General features: G+C 38.5%; 1 protein-coding gene across 1 annotated transcript in view; it reads left to right on the forward strand.

Annotated features, from left to right (window-relative positions):
• The window catches only part of TTN (titin), a 329,039-nt gene that overhangs the window by 34,937 nt on the left and 272,071 nt on the right, over positions 1–22,031 (forward strand). The window contains 25 exon segments of the mRNA XM_078146156.1: positions 1,771–1,908; positions 1,910–2,050; positions 2,721–2,786; positions 3,576–3,834; positions 4,148–4,214; positions 4,650–4,865; positions 5,740–5,882; positions 9,241–9,446; positions 9,851–10,084; positions 10,201–10,445; positions 11,108–11,409; positions 11,518–11,682; positions 11,783–11,951; positions 12,040–13,733; positions 13,850–14,131; positions 14,710–14,976; positions 15,071–15,343; positions 15,481–15,744; positions 15,833–16,093; positions 17,270–17,530; positions 18,430–18,693; positions 18,789–19,049; positions 19,164–19,424; positions 20,251–20,511; positions 20,608–20,749. Of these exon segments, the coding sequence (XP_078002282.1) occupies positions 1,771–1,908; positions 1,910–2,050; positions 2,721–2,786; positions 3,576–3,834; positions 4,148–4,214; positions 4,650–4,865; positions 5,740–5,882; positions 9,241–9,446; positions 9,851–10,084; positions 10,201–10,445; positions 11,108–11,409; positions 11,518–11,682; positions 11,783–11,951; positions 12,040–13,733; positions 13,850–14,131; positions 14,710–14,976; positions 15,071–15,343; positions 15,481–15,744; positions 15,833–16,093; positions 17,270–17,530; positions 18,430–18,693; positions 18,789–19,049; positions 19,164–19,424; positions 20,251–20,511; positions 20,608–20,749 (6,842 nt within the window).

Genomic DNA, 22,031 nt, shown 5'->3' on the forward strand with positions numbered 1-22,031 from the left:
AAGGAATTGACATGTGTAAAACACTTTGCAATTCTTAACACATTATATAAATGGTAGCATATTTTTACTTTGTGTTTTTCCTCTTCTTGTGAAAAATGACTAGTAATTAATTTACATATCTGGCATTTTCAAGGTGATGGGGACAGACAATAATCTTTGAAAAACTCTTCAAGCTCCATTATTCTATATCATTTCATTAATGTATCTTCAAGGTCCTATGAAGTAGAGCATTAAAGCAATAGCCCAATAGGTCAAATAACTTGTTTTTGCCCAAATCAGCCAAATATTCAAATGATTGACATTTGAAGATCTAAAGGATCCATGTTATTTCTCTGGGGTATGATCTGATTAACTGGAGCGTTGCCCTATTTCTGGTCAGGAGGTTTCTATGAAACTAAAAACTTGAAAGAAATTTTACATTTTCCAAAAACTAATTCACAGACATAGTTATTTCAGTCTACTGTATTTTACAAGAATGGCTAAGTATATATTATTTCTTTTTGGTATGGCATCTAATTTACTGGTGGGATCAGTAAAACACCATGACAGTAATAATCCAAACAACAGAGTGGTTATAAAAATATTTTTTCTAAATACCACCATTTTTATCTTCACGCAACTTAGATTTATGGTTGCCATCAGAATGTGTTCTTCCAAAAGCCCTTCTCTGAAATATATCCATGGGTTTAATAACTTCCTAGTTCTGAAATTGGTACTGTGGCATGTTAAAATGTGGTATTCGTCAAGACGATTAAGTGATAATTTGCAAATAAGACTTAGCTGATGTGAATGTCCATTTAAAATATAAGCAATAAAATAAGGATTTTCTTAATTTAATTCAACAAGAAAGTTTTTCAGAAGATACCATTTTAGAGTCTAGAAAGGTTCATACTGACCTTTCTAAAAGGGAGGTGTAGTAGAATGGGTGTTGGAATTGGGGGGCCAGACATTTCTGGGTTCAAGTGCTAAACCCCATTATTTATTAGCTGTTCTCTGATCTTCAATGTCCTTATCATTAACGTGGAGATTATGACACTTGAGAAATTATGTTTGCACCTCCCCCGCAGCATTGTTTGGAGAATTAAATAAGATAATATAGCCACAAACATGCTTTGTCAGTTTTACCATGCCCTATGAAGGTAAACCACTATTATCACTGACTTGGCTACCAATGTAGTACTGATGATGAGAAAATCTCTAAACATTTTGGTCTACAAAAAAAGGAAAGCCAGGCCATATAAATAATATCCTATCACTAAGACTATTAAGAGGTAAGGGTCACCTAGTAAGAGTCACCAGAGCGATGGAGTTGCAATTAGGAAGACCTAGCTTCACATTCCAGTCTATGAAACAATGTGACCTTGGGCAAAACATTTAATCTCCTCAAGCCCACCAAGTCCCTAGGACATATCTTCTAAAGCAAGGGTCTGCAAACCATGGCCCAAAGGCCAAATCTGCCCCCTCCCCACCTCATTTTTGTATCTGTGAGCTAAGAATAGCTACATTTTTAATACAAACAAAATTTTATTTTATGACATAAAAACCATCTTAGCCCACAGCTATACAAAAGCAGTCAGCAGACCTGTCCAAGTCTGCCCCTGTTCTAAGACATAGACTAGTTGTTCCCATAATTTGATTGAGGAAGTTCTCCATGTTAATAAAACTGTAGGTCATTCTTAACCTAATGCTACTAGGGGGGGAAAAAAAAGCTTGTCTTTGAATGGTGACATTGACTGACAGTAAAGTGACTTCTCTTTGGTTCACTTTCAGGTATCAATAGCAGGCAGTGCTATTGCTACGCTACAAAAAGAATTGTCGACCACTTCTGTTCAGAAGATTACCAAGCCAGTGAAGGCTCCTACCGTCAAGCCAGTTGATACTAGAGTAAGGGTGGAGCCCACCCCTTCACCCACAATTTCCCTTTGCTGACACACCTGAGACATACAAAAGTCATGCTGGAATTGAAGTGAAGAAGGAGGTAGGAATGAACATCACTGGTGAGACAGTCCGTGAAGAGCATTATGAAGTACTGAAAGGACGAGAAACAAAGGTCAGTGGTTCAATGTCACCAGGTTTATCCCATCATGAGTTCTCCATGCATTGGGAGACAGTGTTCTGTGGTGAAAATGGCAATTATTCTTAAGACTAGAAGACTAGGATTGAAACCTGGTTCAACCCGTGGGAACCCTGGGCAAACCATTTGTGGGGGTGGTGATACTGGAAATATTGGTTTCACAAGCTGTTGTGAAGGAAGTGCTCTATCAATGATACAATGCTAAATATGTGTGGGCCATCATTACCATATTTTTAAATTATATGTTATTGTGGTAGAGGGACATCTTGGAAATCAGGAAGTTCTAAGTTTAGGGGGGTTTTTCCTAGCTTTGTGACCATGGGCAAGTCCCAACTTCTCGGAACCCCTAGAAAACTCTAAGGCTGTCATTCCAGCCAAGTTAACTTTGTCTCAGTGGTAAGCTTTCTGATATGCTATAAGTCACAGATTTGGACAAAAATAAGTAGATTATTTTTCCAAGCACCATGGAAGATCGCACTTGGCCCGCAATTGTTCATCTAAGCCCTTTCCCATAGTAATGTCTAATTTCTTTTCTTGAATGAGGGTTTGTGAGGTACCTCCCTTGTTCCTAGCAAACAGAGAAATTAGCATCTGCTATAACCCTTAAATCCATATGCTTCTTGTAACATTTCTTTTAATATCTCAGGTTACAGAGACAGCTAGAGTGCCTGCACCAGCAGAAGTTCCTGTAACTCCACCAACATTAGTCTCAGTGAGTAGCTTTTAAGAGATTGTAGATGTTAAAGTCACATTTGAGTGTGTGGTATGTGCCTTTGTTTCCAAGGCTTTGTAACCTTTGAGAATGGGAATCATTTAAATCTTTGTATTTTGTATCCTCATCCCCTAATGTGGTTCCCAGCACATAGCAGGGTTTAATAAAGGCTTAGCGATGAAATGCCTTAATGAAGTCAGTAGGTTCAAATGCAAAGGAGAGCTTCTAGACAATACCAGTGTCATTCAAGGAGAAAAAGAGGAATTCTAGGTGGCAAATGACTACAGTAATATATATCTTTAATGAAAACCATCACTTAAGTCCACTAAAGACATGGGTTGAATTCGCAACTCCATTATTTCTTAGAGAGGCAGCTGGTAGAGTAGAGAAACTCTGGAGTCAGAGGTTCAGGATTCAAATCCTGCCTTTAATACTTAACTGTGTGTGACCTTGAATCAGTCAAAGGGCCACACTTGAGGACCTAGAGGGCCACATGTGGCCTCGAGGCCACAGGTTTCTCATCCCTGGGATTCTAGATTTATCATCTCTGAATAAAATCTATATCAGGCACCATTCTCAAAGACCCCCTTAAGCTAGATTTATTCCAGTCTCAAAATGTATCTAGATGCTGATATTTCTGGAGTCTTGACCCCATGGACTCTAATTTCTGATGAACCTAGAGCTGCCATTTCAAATTCCCACCTTCATTTGCATGTGGTATAGAAATAGTCAATAATAATAATGATGATGATGATGATGATGATAATGTTTTATGATTTTTCTCCCTAGGGCCTAAAGAATGTGACAGTCATAGAAGGTGAATCTGTTACTTTGGAATGCCATATCTCTGGCCACCCATCGCCGACGGTGATGTGGTACAGAGAAGATTACCAAATCGAAAGTTCCATTGATTTCCAGATTACTTTCCAGTCCGGCATTGCTCGACTGATGATTCGAGAAGCCTTTGCAGAAGACAGTGGGAGGTTTACTTGTACTGCTGTCAATGAGGCTGGAACTGTCAGTACTTCATGCTATTTAGCAGTACAAGGCAAGTACTCTTATCAAAAAAAAAAACCAACCCAAACCAACCACCTGTCAAGAATGTTCTTTTCACCCACTCAATACATTTTCTTCCTCTTATCAGTCACTCTCTTCCAATAGAAGGCTTCTGTATCTTTTCTCCTGGTTACTTCAAAGACAAAGGCACTTCCCACTGTGACCTTGTTATGACCTTTAGAATCTGGGGGCCCTGTTCAAGGCTGGAGTGTGACCTGAAACACTGGACCAGAGCAAGACAGATGATATCAATGAATTCAACAAATTTTCTCACTTTCAATATTGAATTTCTGTCTTTCTTACAGTTTCAGAAGAGTTTGAAAGCAGAGAAACAACTGCTGTTACTGAAAAATTAACTACAGACACAAAACGGTAAAAGTCTTTTCATTAATAAAACTAAAGCAGGGGTTCCCAACCCAGGTTTTGTGTTTCCCTAAGGGGCAGGAGAAGTCTACCAAGGGGGTTCTGGAAATATTTCAGAAACAATTGTCTTATCCTATTGAAGATTAATCACTTGGTTTTCTTCCTTATGCACATATGCATGATTAAATCTAGAATTTATTTCCTTTCGTATTGAGTGGCAAGTATAGTGACTCACTGAAAGCCCTGAGCATGGTAAATTAAAAAATTTATTTCCTTTCATGTTTACAGGGGTATAGGAAGATTTACTGAATGCCAAGGAGTACTGAAGCCAAAAAAGTTTAGAAACTCATAGGCAACAGCTCATGCATGAATTTGACCCCCATGCCCCCTTCCTTTCTCATGGTGGTAATGAACACACTAACCTGGTAGGACCTGTCTTTTCAGCTTTGTGGAGTCAAAAGATGTGGTAATGGTGGAGACTAGCATCGCAGAAGAGCAAGCTGGTCCTGGAGAACCTGCTGCTCCTTTCTTTATAAGAAAGCCAATAGTACAGAAATTAGTTGAAGGTGGGAGCATCGTTTTTGAGTGCGTGATTGGAGGCAACCCAAAACCCCATGTGTACTGGAAAAAAGCAGGTGTTCCTCTCACCACTGGATACAGGTACTTAGATGACTAAATTATTGTTCTCTGGGTTGTTTTTATGATATGTAAATGATGCATGCAGAAAAAAATAGAATCTACTTATCCACTAGAGCCCTGGGATTAGCACTTGCTCATTCAGTTTTCCCTCCAGGTGCCCTGTCATGTTTTATTTTTCCTGAAGTGTTTTTATACTTTTGCACAAAGCCTTATGAGAAAAAAGTTTTTAAAGATATACCAAATGTGGATACAAGAAAGACTTTCCCCTAGCTTTGGCTTAAATCCATATATGAGATGAAGGAAAATGTATTGTGCTTAGAACATGACATCATCAACTGGTGGCCTAGCCATGAAAATGGCCTACATTCTTGGTGTGATTTTGTTTTGTTCTGTTTTTAGGAAAGATAGGTTAAAGAATATTCTTTTAAAATGGAAATTTCATCTCATTTGTTCTTTATTGCTAATATCCATTTGTTTTTCCTCCGTGTTCAACTAGACTATATTCCACAATTATAAAGCTTAAATATCTTTATTTTATACCTCTGCTATAGAAATGCTACTTTTTTTCCAGTTTATGTGCAGTGTATTTGAGTCAGGTAAGTGGCTCAGTGGATAGAGTGCTGGACCTGGAGTCAGGAAGATCTGAATTCAAATGCAACCTAAGACACTTACTAGCTTTGTGACCCTGGGCAAGTCACTTAATGCTATTTGCCTCAGTTTCCTCATGTGCAAAATGAGCTGGAGAAGAAAATGGCAAAGCACTCCAGTGTCTTTGCCAAGAAAACTCCAAATGGGGTCACAAAGAGGCACAACTGAAATGACTGAACAACAACAAAACAATGCCCTTTCTTATAGAATTTTAATTATCTATTTTTTTCAAAACTTATCATTAAAGGTACAAAGTAAGTTACAATAAGCAAACTGGTGAATGCAGGCTGGTGATTTCCATGACTTTTGCTGACGATGCTGGTGAATATACTGTCGTTATTCGTAATAAGCATGGGGAAACTTCCGCATCCGCCTCCTTACTAGAAGAAGGTAAATGTTCATTTGTGTTTTTTCTGGGGCGTGTATATATGGCATACAGAGTAACATGTAGGTAAATATAACTTGTACCCACTTGTTGAAAGGGTGCTGGCTTGGGAGTCGGAGGACCTGGTTGCTAGTCCATATTCTGCCACTCACTAACAACATCAACAAATAGTCATTAAAGGTGCCTACTATGCAGAGGGCACTGTGCTAACTTCTGAGGTAAGATATATAGTCCAGAGAAGATGCAGTTCCTGCCCTCATGGAGCTTGTAGTCTAGTGGTAGGGATATGCAGACAAGTGTATTCTAGATAGCAGATAGACTGGACTCCTCCTGCTACCCAATAGTACAATATTTGTGGCAGCCAAAAAAGTTAAAGATGGTGTCATTTCCTTTGATGAATGTATCCATACAGAATGTTAACATATTAGTTAATAAGTAATAGAATTGCTTCCTAGCAATTAGAACTATCTAAAAATGAAATGGATAGCTCAAGTGAATTCCGTGTCACTGTAGTTTTTCTAGGAGGGAGATTGCATGACTCCTGTGACTGGACTTGAGCTATCCTAAGGTCCTTCCCAATTCTTAGATTGTATAATATTGAAATAGATATAATTATGGAATACATAAATATAGAAACAACCTGAGGGAAGTACTTCTATCTTTGGTCCAAGCACCCCTAATTGGAGAAATATTCTCAAATGTCCTAGGAAAGGAATGACAAAATGGGCAAGAGATTCTAGAATTCTATGGGGGAACAAGCATGATAGGGTTATAATTGGAGCCACAGTCAGGATGATGGAGAGAAAGAACATGGACATATCAAGAGTTATCAGTCAGAAAGAATGAGTTCTATAAGAATGAAGCAGTCAGAGTAATGGAAGAACAGGCAATTTTGATCAGCAAGGGAATAACAATGAGGAAAATGAAGAGTGGAGAAGAATAAAGAGGGACATGGGAGGGAAAAAGGTAAGTGATGAAAGTAGGAAAGAGCAAGAAGGACTAGGATATTGAAAAAATTTATGTGACAACATTTGAAACTCTCCAGGAAAAAAAATAAGGTATCATTACTACTAACACCATCCCTGTCTAGGCTGAGGGTATTAAAAGGATATCGGATGATAATATTCCTGTTCTGTAAAATTGCTAATAGTCATGTACTTGTTCAGGCTTAGAGTTCTCATCAGTGAGAAAGGATTTGATTTGTTGTTATGATATCCAAATTATTGGCTAGATGAGGTCAATGGCTAGGGCACCAGAACACTTTTGTCCATCCTGAATATCCATACATCAATTACAACAGTGCTAATAGGGAAACTCTTCAGAGCTCTGAAAAGACACATCCTGTAAATATGTAAAGAATATGGAGAAAATTTAAGAGTGTCGATTTTGCTACCTCCTTATATATTTCCCCTCTCATACAGAATGTCAGATAAGGACTCTGAATAAAGTTTTATTAAATAAAGAAGGTAACAGATTCTTAAAGAATATGTCAAAGTAGACAGACTTGCTCTTTCCTCCTTACTTCAGCTAAATAAATCTTTGGTCATCATACTATTCTACCTTACTTAACACAGAGACATGCTTTGGAAAAGCTTAGTGTAAATGTAATGTTCATATATCAAAGTATATTTTGACTCATACTGATCTTTTTTCTAAAGTAAACTCTTTGGATATCTCAAATATTCATCTGTGAATCATTCTTAACTCTTCACTTTCCCTCATGCTTTATATTCATCGAGTTACAAAGTCTTGACAACCCTCCATTCTTGTCTTGGGGACCATCCTCCCTCTCCACTTCCATGCTCTCTACTTTAGTGTGAACGTATCCAAGCACTAAGGCTAGAAGGGACCTTCAAGGTCAGCTCTGACTTCTTATATTTGAGGAACCTAAAATTCAAGGAGGTTGAAATGACTTGTTCAAAGTCCTAATAGTAACCATCGGAGGCAGGATTTGAACCTAAGTTTTCTGACTCCAGGGTGAGTGGTCTGGAGCTTCCTTATACCATGATGCCAGGTCAGGCTCTCCTTGCCTCTTTCCTAGATTATTGCAATAACCTCCTATTTGCTATCCTTGCCTCCAGTTCTCCCTTCTTCTATCTATCGTCTGCACAACAGGCAAATTGAGCTTCCTGAATAACAGGTCTGACCATACTATGACCAGTATCAAAGAGCTTCAGTGGTACCTCATTGCCTCTGGTCTAAAATATAAATTTCTTTCTTTGGCATGTAAATTTAGTCCACCACGATTTGTCCCCAGCCGATCATTCCAGACACTTCATGGTTTTCCCTCCCATGGACGCTGTATTTCTGTCAAATTTCCTCCTTACATGTCCCCACACTTGATATTACATGTACAGTGAAGAGGCACATCAGATCAGATAGGGTCCTAAGGTCACCCCTCAGATACTTAGGAGCTGTATAATCTGGGCAACTCACCTAACTTCTGTCTGCCTCAGTTTCCTTAACTTTTAAATGGGAATAATAATAGCACTTACCTTCCAAGGTGGTTGTGAGGATCAAATGAGATTATATTTGTAAAGTGCTTAGCACAGTGCCTGGCACATAGTAGACACTTAATAAATGTTCTTTTTCTTCCTCCCTCCCTTGTTGCTTCCCTTCTTCCCTCCCTTCCTCCCCTTTACTTTCTTCCTTTCTTATTTTATTCTTTCTTGTTTTCTTCCTTCTCTCCTTCCTTTCTCCTTCCTTCTTTCTTTCTTTCTTTCTTTCCTTCCCTCTTTCCTTTCTTCCTCCCTCCTTTCCTTCCTCCCTTTCTTCTTTCTTTCCCTCCATCCTTCCTCCCTCTCTACCTTCCTTTCTTCCTCCCTCTTCTTCTTTCTCTCTGTCCTTCCTTCCTCTTTCTCTCCCTATTTTTCATTCCTTCCTACCTACCTTCCTTTCTTCTTTCCTTCCTTCCCTTCCACCTCTGTGCTTTTGAGTAGAATGTCCCCCATGCCTAAAATATCATGGCTCTTCAACCCGAGCTCTATTTAAGACTCAAATCAGGTACTTCCTGCTATGTGAGACCTTTCCTGAAATCCCCAGTTAGTCTTCCATGCCCAACACAGAAGTTATGTCGTACTTTTTATTTGCTTCTTTCATGTTGTGTTCCTCTAGTGTATATAAGCTCTTTGATAGCAGGGACTGGTTCGTTTTTGTTTCCAGTGCCCCATGCCTTGCACAAAGTAAATACTTGAGAAATACTTGTTGAATTGAATTGAGTCTACTCTTCTAGGAAATATGGATTTTAATATATTGAATTTACCTAAATGAGGGTATCTATACTGTCCAAACTCTTCCCTTAACTAGTCAGAGCATGCTTATTGTCTGATAAGAAAGTATTTAACTCATGTCATTACCTTCTAGCTGATTACGAGTTGTTGATGAAGTCACAGCATGAAATGCTTTACCAGACACAAATGACTGCATTTGTTCAAGAGCCCAAGGTTGGGGAGATGGCACCTGGGTCCCCCTACCCTGAATATGAAAAAGAATATGAAAAAGAACAAGCCTTGATTAGGAAGAAAATGGCTAAAGATACGGTTCTGGTCAGATCTTTTGTAGAGGACCAGGTAAGGAGAATGATACTCATCTCTATTTCATATTTTGCTCCTATTATTTCTCTTCTGGTTGTGACATTTTTCACTCTTAAATGGAACTGAGAATGGAACAGGACTTTAGGGCATATGATGGTAAAACAAGACATTTCCAGAATCACTTGCAACAGAATTCCTTAATTTTATTACGTTTCTCAAGGATAGATCATCCCCATTAATTAAAGAACAAAGTAATGAAATTATTCTGGGAAACATTCATTGCTGGTCTTTTCTAAATGAAGCAGAATAGATACTCCTATTTAAGGGGAAACATATGAGAAAAATAAAGTCATTCTTGGAAGTCTTGTATTATAGAATATAGAAAATTATGCTTTGGAAATCTTTCTTTAAAAATACAACTGTCACTTATTTCTGCACAGGAATTCCATATTTCTTCCTTTGAAGAGAGACTTATTAAAGAAATTGAATACAGAATTATAAAGACTACATTAGAAGAACTTCTTGAAGAAGATGGTGAAGAAAAGATGTCAGTTGACATTTCTGAGTCTGAAACTATTGAAGCAGGATTTGACTTACGAATAAAGAATTACAGAGTAGTTGAGGGAATGAGTGCTACTTTCCATTGCAAGATGTCTGGATATCCATTACCCAAGGTAACATGAAAAGAAAAGAGCCCACTGTATATCTGTGTAGTATAAAGATGTAGTACAACGTGGTTGCAATACAACAGTTTTCAATGGAGTCTCTTTGTGGGTGTTTTTCTTTACAGATTGCATGGTACAAAGATGGCAAGCGCATCAAACATGGTGAACGATACCAAATGGACTTTCTTCAGGATGGCAGGGCTAGTCTGCGCTTACCTGTTGTTCTTCCAGAAGATGAAGGAATCTATACAGCATTTGCCAGCAATATCAAAGGGAATGCAATTTGCTCAGGCAAACTTTATGTGGAACCTTCTGCACCATTTGGAGCTCCATCTTATCTGCCAACACCAGATACAATGAGCAGAATTCGGTAAGGCTTAGGAGTATTTTGTATATACCTGATCCAGTGACTGGATCTTAAGGTACTTTTCAATGATGCCGCTGGTGAATCATATAACTAATGAAGTGAAAATAAGATAAAGTTAGCAAAGTTCATTGCTCTAAGAGATAAACATTAACCAAAGCAGGAATAGAATCAGGAGTTTTTACTTCCAGGCTCATGTTGTAACCATCACTCTGCTTTTCACTAAGGTGGCACACTGTCCACGGATGTTTTCTAGAAGGTGCATTTTATACACATGATTAGGTACTATAGTGGGTATAGTGCTGGACTTCAAGTAAAGAAGACCTGAGTTCAAATCCTGCCTCAATTACTTGTTAGCTGTCTGTTGAGTGTAAGTTTCTCAACCTCTCCCAGTCTCAGGTTCTTCATCTGTAAAATGGGGATAATAACAGTATCTACTTCACAGGGATTTTGTAAGGATCAAATGAAATAATATGTGTAAAGTGTTTTGCAGAGCTTAAAGTGCTTTATAGTTGCTTTATATTGTCTCCAATTTGGTTCAAATTTAATAAGAATTCTTGCTTTTTTCATAACTAAAATATAGACCTAATAAATGAAGAAGAGAAAAAATACATTGGGTCATTTCCCGTTAGGCCTTTGAAAGTGATCTGCTATCTTATATTTTCCAGATCAGTCTCTCCCCGTTCTTTAAGCCGTTCTCCTGCACGAATGTCTCCTGCTTATATGTCTCCTGCCCGTATGTCTCCTGTCCGAATGTCTCCTGCCCGAATGTCTCCTGCCCGCATGTCACCTGCACGCATTTCTCCGGGACGTCGTCTGGATGAAACAGATGAGTCACAACTGGAAAGACTTTATAAACCCGTCTTCGTATTAAAACCCACCTCATTCAAATGTTTAGAAGGACAGACTGCCAGATTTGACTTAAAAGTTGTTGGCAGACCTATGCCAGAGACTCTCTGGTTTCATAATGGTACGTAATAATAAAATTTCACTCAGTGAATAACAACCTAAAAAATATTTTTTTATGCTCTGACACTTGAAGCATCCCTGAATGTATATTTTCCTTCCATTTTTATAGGCCAGCAGATTGTCAATGATTATACTCATAAAGTAGTAATTAAAGAAGATGGCACACAATCACTGATCATTGTTCCTGCCACACCTGAGGATTCAGGAGAGTGGACGGTGGTTGCCCAGAACAGAGCAGGGAAATCATCCATCTCGATGACTTTAACTGTTGAAGGTATTGTTCATAAAGACAGAGAAAAGTCACACGATCAGAGTGAGGGTTACAAAGAGTACTTCAATGTCACTCACTCTGTACTATGATCTTTTTATTCTAGCTGTGGAACACCAGGTGAAACCGATGTTTGTGGAAAAACTGAAAAATGTCAATGTAAAGGAAGGTTCTAGACTCGAGATGAAAGTCAGGGCTACTGGCAATCCAAATCCTGACATCGTTTGGTTGAAAAACAGTGACATTATTGTACCTCATAAATATCCAAAAATCAAGTAAGTTTGTGGGAGAGTATTTTTAAGGCCATTAGACAATTTCAACAACCATTCTGTTTGTACTAATGCATTTTTACATGTATTATAGAATTGAAGGAACCAAGGGAGAAGCTTTCCTAAAAATTGATTCCGCTGTCAGCCATGATTCTGCGTGGTATACTGCAACAGCTATCAACAAGGCTGGTCGAGACACCACAAGGTGTAAAGTCAATGTTGAAGTTGACTTTGCAGAACCTGAACCAGAAAGAAAACTAATTATTCCACGTGGGACATATCGTGCCAAAGAGATTGCAGCACCAGAACTGGAGCCTCTCCATTTACGATATGGTCAAGAACAATGGGAAGAGGGTGACCTCTATGACAAGGAGAAACAACAGAAACCATTCTTCAAGAAAAAACTCACCTCTTTAAGGCTCAAGCGCTTTGGACCTGCTCACTTTGAATGCAGACTCACACCAATTGGTGATCCAACCATGGTGGTGGAATGGCTCCATGATGGCAAGCCACTGGAAGCAGCCAACAGGCTTCGCATGATCAATGAATTTGGATATTGCAGCCTTGACTATGGAGTCGCCTACTCCAGGGACAGTGGTGTTATCACTTGCAGAGCCAGTAATAAATATGGAACTGATCATACATCAGCCACCCTTATTGTTAAAGATGAGAAAAGTCTTGTTGAAGAATCTCAATTACCTGAAGGGAGGAAAGGGTTGCAGAGAATTGAGGAACTAGAGAGGATGGCCCATGAGGGTGCACTTACTGGAGTAACAACTGATCAAAAAGAGAAGCAAAAACCTGACATCGTTTTGTTTCCAGAGCCAGTCAGAGTACTTGAAGGAGAAACTGCTCGGTTTCGCTGCCGTGTGACAGGCTACCCACAGCCCAAGGTGAACTGGTACCTCAACGGACAGCTCATCCGCAAAAGCAAGAGGTTTAGAGTGCGTTATGATGGCATCCATTACCTTGATATAGTAGATTGCAAGTCCTATGACACGGGAGAAGTGAAGGTCACTGCTGAAAACCCTGAAGGGGTGACCGAACATAAAGTAAAACTAGAGATTGAACAGAGGGAAGACTTCCGGTCCGTCCTTCGTCGAGCCCCTGAACACAAGCCTGAAATTCATTATCATGAGCCTGGAAAACTTCAGTTTGAGGTACAGAAGGTAGATAGGCCTGTTGATGCCAAAGAAACCAAAGAAGTGGTAAAACTGAAAAGGGCTGAACGAATTACCCACGAGAAAGTGTCCGAAGAATCAGAAGAGTTACGCAGTAAATTCAAACGCAGAACAGAGGAGGGATACTATGAAGCCATTACAGCAGTAGAGCTCAAATCTCGGAAGAAAGATGAGTCCTATGAAGAGCTGCTAAAGAAGACCAAGGAAGAACTTCTCCACTGGACCAAGGAGTTAACTGAGGAAGAGAAGAAAGCCCTCATGGAAGAAGGCAAAATCACAATCCCAACCTTTAAACCAGAAAGAATTGAACTTAGTCCAAGTATGGAGGCTCCCAAAATCTTACAACGAATTCAAAGCCAAACAATAGGCCAAGGAACTGATGCCCATTTCCGAGTGAGAGTAGTAGGGAAACCAGACCCTGAATGCGAATGGTATAAAAATGGAGTCAAGATTGAGCGATCTGACCGGATCTACTGGTACTGGCCTGAAGATAATGTTTGTGAATTGGTTATAAGAGATGTGACAGCTGAGGACTCAGCCAGCATCATGGTGAAAGCCGTCAACATAGCTGGGGAAACCTCAAGCCATGCTTTCTTGCTTGTCCAAGGTAACTCAGAGTTATTTTCTGTTGTGACTCTACCATACATGAGTCAGTACTTCTCTTTCCTTTTTACACAAATTACACAGTTTTATGTAACTTTCCCAATTTCTTTTCTCTTTTAGCCAAACAGTTGGTCACTTTCACACAGGAACTGCAAGATGTTGTTGCTAAGGAAAAAGACACCATGGCAACCTTTGAATGTGAAACTTCAGAGCCATTTGTCAAAGTGAAATGGTTTAAGGATGGTGTGGAGGTTCATTCTGGAGATAAATATAGAATGCACTCTGATAGAAAGGTCCACTTCCTTTCTGTACTGACAATTGACATGTCTGATGCTGAGGACTACAGCTGTGTACTTGAAGAAGATGAAAACATAAAAACAACAGCTAAGCTTCTTGTTGAAGGTAGGGAGGAAAGGATTTGTCTTCTTCCCTAACTTTTTTCATGTAACTCTTACAGATTTCCTTTTTTTTAAGGCACTCACTTCTGAATTGGGTACAATAAACCTAAAGCCCAAATCTCCAGGCTATATCTGTATTAACATATATATATATATATATATGTGTGTGTGTGTGTGTGTGTGTGTGTGTGTGTGTGTGTGTGTGTATGAAAGTGTTTCACAAGCAGGCTAGAAAAGGAACAGAAGTAAACTCTGTTCAACTTCATGGTTTGAAAACTAATTTGATGATCTGGGGATTTTTTTTTCCTTAAAATTTAAATGCTTCAATCAATAAGTATAACCAAATATGCAAACTGGAAGAACTCTCAAGATCAATTAGTTACCTCATTTGATTGACAGTGAAACTGAGGAGAAAAGGGATTAAGTAATTCATAAAAAGGTCCTTCAGCTAGGCAGTAACAGAGTCAGGAGTAAAAACTGGCTCTCTCAGTCAGTCTAAGCCTCTTTCTCTGATGCCACACTGACTCACTGTTGCCCAGCAACATTCTAGGCCTGAAACCACTTCTCTTTCTCATACTTCAGGTGCAGTTGTTGAGTTTGTGAAAGAACTTCAGGATATCGAAGTGCCAGAGTCTTTTTCAGGGGAGCTAGAATGCATCATTTCCCCTGAAAATGTGGAAGGCAAATGGTATCATGGTGATGTTGAACTCAAATCCAACGGAAAATACACCATTACATCTCGCCGTGGGCGTCAAAATCTCACCGTCAAGGATGTAACCAAGGAAGACCAGGGTGAATATAGCTTCATTGTAGATGGGAAAAAGACCAGCTGCCATCTAAAGATGAAACGTAAGTCTTCCCACATCAACTCCAGACTGACACGATGGCATTTATTTTGAATCAATGATTATAATTTTCTTTTTGCCCTTGATGCGTTCCACAGCCCGCCCCATAGCTATTCTCCAAGGACTCAGTGATCAAAAAGTCTGTGAAGGTGACATTGTTCAGCTCGAAGTTAAGGTTTCTTTGGAAAATGTGGAAGGTGTCTGGATGAAAGATGGACAGGAAGTAGAGCCCAATGATCGGATCCACATCGTGATAGATAAACAATCACACATGTTACTCATTGAGGACATGACCAAGGAAGATGCTGGTCATTATTCCTTCACCATCCCTGCTCTAGGACTTTCAACTAGCGGACGAGTCTCTGTTTACAGTAAGCATAGTCTCTATTTCTATTTCCCATGGCCACATGATTTGAGGAACTCTGACAAAATGTGTTATGTTTTGTTTTGTTTTGTTTTTGTAAAAATCCTTTCTTGCTGTTTGTTTACTTTTGTTGTGGTTTTACAGGTGTGGATATAATAACACCTCTAAAAGATGTCAATGTTATCGAGGGCACAAAGGCCATCCTGGAATGCAAAGTCTCTGTTCCCGACGTGTCTTCTGCTAAATGGTACCTAAATGATGAACAAATCAAACCTGATGACCGTGTCCAAGCAATCATCAAAGGAACTAAGCAGCGGTTGGTGCTTAATCGAACTCATGCTTCTGATGAAGGACCTTACAAGTTGATGGTTGGCAGAGTTGAAACCAGTTGCAATCTCACTGTAGAAAGTAAGAGCTCTTTCATCTAAGTGATTCATCTTAAAATCTGCTTTCCTGTTTTAGTGTTAACTAAGCAAATTTCACTTATCATCTCCAGAAATCAAAATCATCAAAGGTCTTCGTGACCTGACCTGCACAGAGACCCAAAATGTGGTCTTTGAGGTGGAGCTCTCTCATGCTGGAATTGATGTCTTATGGAATTTTAAAGATAAGGAGATCAAACCTAGCTCTAAATACAAAATTGAAGCTCATGGGAAAATATATAAGTTGACAGTCCTAAATATGATGAAAGATGATGAAGGACAATATACATTTTATGCAGGAGAAAATACGACATCTGGAAAACTTACAGTAGCAGGTTAGCAAATTTAATAAACTACGTTTTGTGGGAAGAGGGGGTTTAACTTTAACATAAAAAATAATCTTTCACCTCAGCTTCCTAGGACAGTATCATTTTATTTCTGATATAAATATTTCTTTCCACTTTCTCTTCCTTTCTTCTTTTCTTCCTTTTGTGTCTTTATTTTTATTTTAAAATGCAATATATATATATATATATATATATGCATGTATGATTAAAGCAAACAATTCATCTGTCTGTTAATTTTTTATTACATGGGGAGGAAATAAGAGATGATAAACTCAGATGAATCTCTCATTCCTTAGAAATTCTTAGCTTTACTTTTTTTTAAAGCCAGCCCTACCTCCCCCTACATCTTTGCAGAGCTGGTATAGACCACTACATATTTCTTACATTTTAATACATCAGTTTTTCTAATCAGTTGGGGTTTTTTTGCTGAACTCTCTTTTCCCCTCTTGTTCTTTGTTATAAGAGATAGTCCCTGGGATGTATAAGGGAACACTGAGAAATGTAGGTGATGTGAAAACAAAAGAAAATAATAATTTATTTTTAAGATATGTTTTAAAATATTAAAACACTTCAACATTTCTCATATTTTTCCACCTTTGTTCATATTTTTCCAACTCCCTAAAACACCCTTTCCTCCATCTCTTTCCCCAAGTAGCATCTTTAATATTTCAACCATCATTCAAGACCCAACTCTAATGCCATCTCTCCCATTAAGCCTTCTCTAATGCTCTTAGCCAGGAATCATTTCCCTTCTCTCTGTATAGTACATTCTTTGTAATTTATTTGGTACTTATCTAGTATTATCTAGTGTTATCTAACCTGGTATTAAATTTTGTATACATATCTTATCTCCTCTGTGAGATAATAGGTTATTGGAAGGCACAGATCCTACTCTTCATTTTTAGCCACTCAGTGTCTACTAGGTTATATAGTAGGCCCTCAAAATATTTATTAAAGTAAAATTAATTGATTTAAGGTAAAATGTAATTTAATTAATACAAATTTAATTTTATTAAATTTAATTAATACAAATTTAATTTTATCAAGTGTAATGCAAATTAAATGTTATTAAATTCAAATTAATTGATTAAAGGTTAAAAAATTCATTAATACACATTAAAAAATAAAAGAGAGACTTACAGTTGTACTTCCATCATTCCATAGGAGGTGCTATTTCCAAGCCACTCACTGATCAAACTGTAGCTGAATCCCAGGAAGCTGTGTTTGAATGCGAAGTCGCCAACCCAGATTCAGAAGGCGAATGGCTCAAAGACGGCAAACCTTTAGCAATGAGTAACAACATCAAAAGTGAAGCTGAACATCATAAGAGAAGACTTATTATTGTGGCCACCAAATTAGATGATATTGCAGAATACACTTACAAAGTGGCTACCTCCAAGACATCTGCCAAACTCAAAGTTGAAGGTCAGTAGTTTTATCATTTTGATTCATACCTTTAGAAGCATGTCCCCTTCCAATCATGGTTTTCCTCATAGCCCTAGTTGGTAACAACCTTCCCACTTGGACTTTCCACAGAACTTTGTTTTGTAGCTCTCAAATGGACTTATCATTTAATAACATGCATTATGGTTATCCATGTTAGTGCCTTCCCCACTGGTAAGCTCTATGAAGGCAGGTACTGTGTCTTATCCAAACTTTGTGTTTCCTCCTTCTGCCCAGATCCAATCACAGTTCTCTGAATACAATAAGCATTTAATAAATGTTTCAATGAAGATCAGTTTATGCTTAATTACATTCTATTTGGGGGTATGTCTACTTTAAATATAATAATCATATACCTGGCATGGCTAAAATCATTGCAAACAATCATTGCAAAATCATCGTAGAGGTTTTCCTTCTCCCTGTGTAATAGTTTAAATGCCATGTGGGAAACATGGAAACAGGAAGATGGAACAACATATATGTGGCATGATGACATCTTGATGCCCACTTACTAGTCCTTTTTGTGTCAATTGAATCAGTGTGATCTCATAAGTCCTTCTCCTATTTATGCCACCTCCTCCTCAAACAGTCCTTGATATTGGTGCAGATAACAAGGTTTATTTTTTACATATATGGCAAAATATTACATGCTTATGGTCTTCAAGGCTTAATATGGTCCAAGGAACTCAAAGATTCCATAAATAATCTCCAAGGGCCTTTTGAAAGACAGGTATCACACAATCTCAAAATGTGCAACAGTCACTGTTTTTATCAATATGGTCACACAGTAGAACAGATTGCCAAATATTTTAGTTCAAGCCTTTGGTGTGAGGAGGTAGATCATTTTCATTTTCCAAACCAATCATCCCTTTGTCTTTCAGTTGTCAAAATAAAGAAGACACTAAAGAACTTGACCGTGACAGAAACACAAGATGCCGTTTTTACTGTTGAGCTGACCCACCCTGATGTGAAAGGAGTTCAGTGGATTAAAAATGGTGTTGTGTTGCAGTCAAATGACAAATATGAAATCTCAGTGAAGGGAAACATTTACACACTAAAAATTAAAAACTGTGCTATTGTTGACGAGTCTGTTTATGGCTTTAAGCTTGGGAGGCTGGCAGCCAGTGCCAGACTTCACGTGGAAAGTAAGTTAGCATGAATACACTTTACAAACTGGTTCATAGATTGCTTCTCAATAAGCCAAACCCACCACTGACTTGTTTTGAACTTTGCTTCTTAGCTGTCAAGATCATCAAAAAGCCGAAGGATGTGACCGCCTTGGAAAATGCCACTGTTGCCTTTGAAGTGAGTGTTTCCCATGACACTGTGCCTGTCAAATGGTTCCATAAGAATGTGGAGATTAAGCCAAGTGACAAACACAGGCTCGTCTCTGAACGAAAGGTCCACAAGCTGATGCTGCAGAACATTGCCCCCTCGGATGCTGGCGAATACACAGCGGTGGTTGGACAACTTGAGTGCAAAGCTAAACTCTTTGTGGAGAGTAAGTGTTTTGTTTCCTTGATGAGGCCTGTTTCCTCTGGCGAACTCTTTGCTATACTTTGTTTTGATCCAGTTTTTATTTTCAATAATTGTGTCATTCTCTGTCTTTTCATAGCTTTACACATTACAAAGACCATGAAAAGCATCCAAGTGCCTGAAACCAAGACAGCTTCTTTTGAGTGTGAAGTGTCCCATTTCAATGTCCCTTCCATGTGGCTGAAGAATGGTGTGGAGATTGAAATGAGTGAGAAGTTTAAGATAGTTGTGCAAGGAAAGCTTCACCAGCTGATCATCATGAACACAAGCACTGAGGATTCTGCTGAATATACTTTTGTCTGTGGAAATGATCAAGTCAGTGCCACTCTGAAAGTGACACGTAAGTCAAGGGGAAAGTGAGTGGAGATCAGAAAGCATTGGGTGTTCAGTTTCCCATCAGTTCCTTGACATTGTCCTCTACAGTTGCTCAGGAATTTACTGAGTGCGAGCCTATTTGGTTTACCATTGTCTGAGGCCCGATCATTTTCACACAGCTCAAATTTCTAGGACAAAAAAAAAAGTCTTTACCTCAAAGGCTCTCAGTTCAATCAATTCAATTCAACTCAGTTCAATTCAATAAGCATTTATTATGAACCTACACCAAGGATTCTAAACTTTTTTGTGTTATAACCCCTTTGGAATGCTGAAGCTTATGGACCCCTTTTCAGAAAAAAGTATTTTAAATACACAAAATAAAAATGCATAGGATTACCCAGAAACACTTATTAAAATGTTAAAAGAAGAAAAAAATTCAACTTCACAACCCCAGATTAAGTAAGAACATTGACCTATACTCTAATAGGCTTTGGAGAGACAAAATCGAAGATCAAAATAGTGCCTGCACTCGAAAATCTTAGATTGTACTTTCTACTATTCTCTTCCTATTTGCTCTCCCATTGATCCGTTAGCAAGCCTTTACTGAGCACCTACTCTATTGCATCTCGTACCAAACGTGGTGGCTTTTATCACCTTGACACTCTTTTTTATTGAACCCCATGTTTGTCAAACACTACACAGGTATTCTAAAATCTCACTGTAAAGTTCTTTGAATTTAGTTAGGCTGAAAGACAATCATACTGTGTTTCCCCCAAGATTTCCTTTCATTCTCCTAAAATAACCAACAACCTACTGACAGAAAAATTGTTTGATTTTCTCCCTTTTTTTAGCAATCTTGATCACATCCATGTTGAAAGATATCAATGCTGAAGAAAAGGACACTATTACCTTTGAAGTAACTGTGAATTACGAAGGCATTACTTACAAATGGTTAAAGAATGGTGTCGAGATCAAATCAACCGACAGGTGCCAGATGAGAAGCAAAAAGCTCACACACTCCCTGAACATTAGGAACGTCCACTTTGGGGATGCCGCCGAGTACACTTTTGTTGCTGGCAAAGCCACATCAACAGCTACCCTTTACGTGGAAGGTAATCTTTTACAACAGGGATAGTTGAGAAGCATCATCACATCTTTCAAAGGTACTATGCAAAATGCTTACTCATGTTTCTGTGGTGTTTTCCCAGCTCGTCACATTGAATTTAGGAAACATATTAAGGATATTAAGGTTCTTGAGAAGAAAAGAGCCGTGTTTGAATGTGAAATTTCTGAACCTGACATCACTGTACAATGGATGAAAGATGGACAAGAACTACAAGTTGCTGACAGGTGATCCTTTGGACTTGGTGACTTTCCCCTGATAATAATCACTAACAATCTTTCTTTCTGTACTTGGATGGATCTGTGATCTCAAGGCAATCTTCATTCCCTCCCCACCTTCTCATCCAATGCAATAATTACCCAGGGAGTTTTTCCCAACACATTAGAGGCTTTCTTCTTGTAATTTTAAAATGTTGTGGTTACCAATAGTGCAAAATATGAGGCAGTATGGTACAGTGAAAGGAGCTCAAAACACCTGAGTTTATATCTTGCCTTTGATGTTTACTACCTGTGTGACCTTGGGCAAGTAACTTAACCTCTCTTTGACTCAGTTTCCTCATCTGTAAAAGAGGACGTTGGAATAGGTGGTCTCTGAGGTACCTTTTGGCTGTAAGTCCCTGACTCTGTGATCCGGGCCATCCGTCTGTCACATCTCACGCTTGCTGCCTGACTGAATCAGCTGATCAGACATACCTTTGATGATATCTTTTTTCACTGCTTCTGATGTGAAAGTTACCATTGGTAACATGCTTGACCTACTCACATTCACCATACATGTTTCCATTGTTGTTTAGATCAATTGGAATTTTGATCCCACTGAGACTGTGATATTCTACAACTCAAATTTATTTTGTATCACTAGGACAATAGTACTGTTCCCTGTAACTCATGGAAATAATAATAATAATAAAGCAGCTAGGTGGTACAATGGTCAAAGAGCTAAGCCTGGAGTCAGACAGATCTAAGTTCAGATCTGGCCTCAGACACTTCGTAGTCTGCCCACTAATCCTCTGTCTGCCTCAGTTTCCTCAATTTATAATAGGGACACTAATAGTCCAGGTTTGGAAAATCAAATAATATAATATGTGTCAAGTACTTAGCACATAGTAGGCATTTAATAAATATTTTCTTCCTTCTATCCTTTCTCTTTTCCTTTCTTCCTTCCTTCCCTTCTTCCTTCTTTCCTCCTTCCCTCCTTCCCTCCCTCCTTTCCTCTAATGGTGTTGTGGAAAGAGCATTGGATTTGGAATAAGACAGCCAGGCTTCATATTCTGGCTCTGCTACTTACTAACCTTTAGCAAGTTCCTTAATCTCTCTGGGCCTCAGTTTCCTCCCCAGTAAAATATAGAGGTTAGACAAGATGATCTCAAAGGACACTTCCAGTTCTACAACCCCATCCTTAACATAATCTATAATTCTGATTTTAAAATGATAAAGTGATATTCATATTAATGCTTTGTAATTTATAAGTTTCTTACAATTCAGGTCAATTCAATAAAAATCTATTAAA

The sequence above is a fragment of the Phascolarctos cinereus genome, unplaced genomic scaffold (assembly GCF_003287225.1).
Source record: "Phascolarctos cinereus isolate Bilbo 61053 unplaced genomic scaffold, phaCin_HiC Scaffold_726;HRSCAF=1367, whole genome shotgun sequence".
Lineage (NCBI taxonomy): Eukaryota > Metazoa > Chordata > Mammalia > Diprotodontia > Phascolarctidae > Phascolarctos > Phascolarctos cinereus.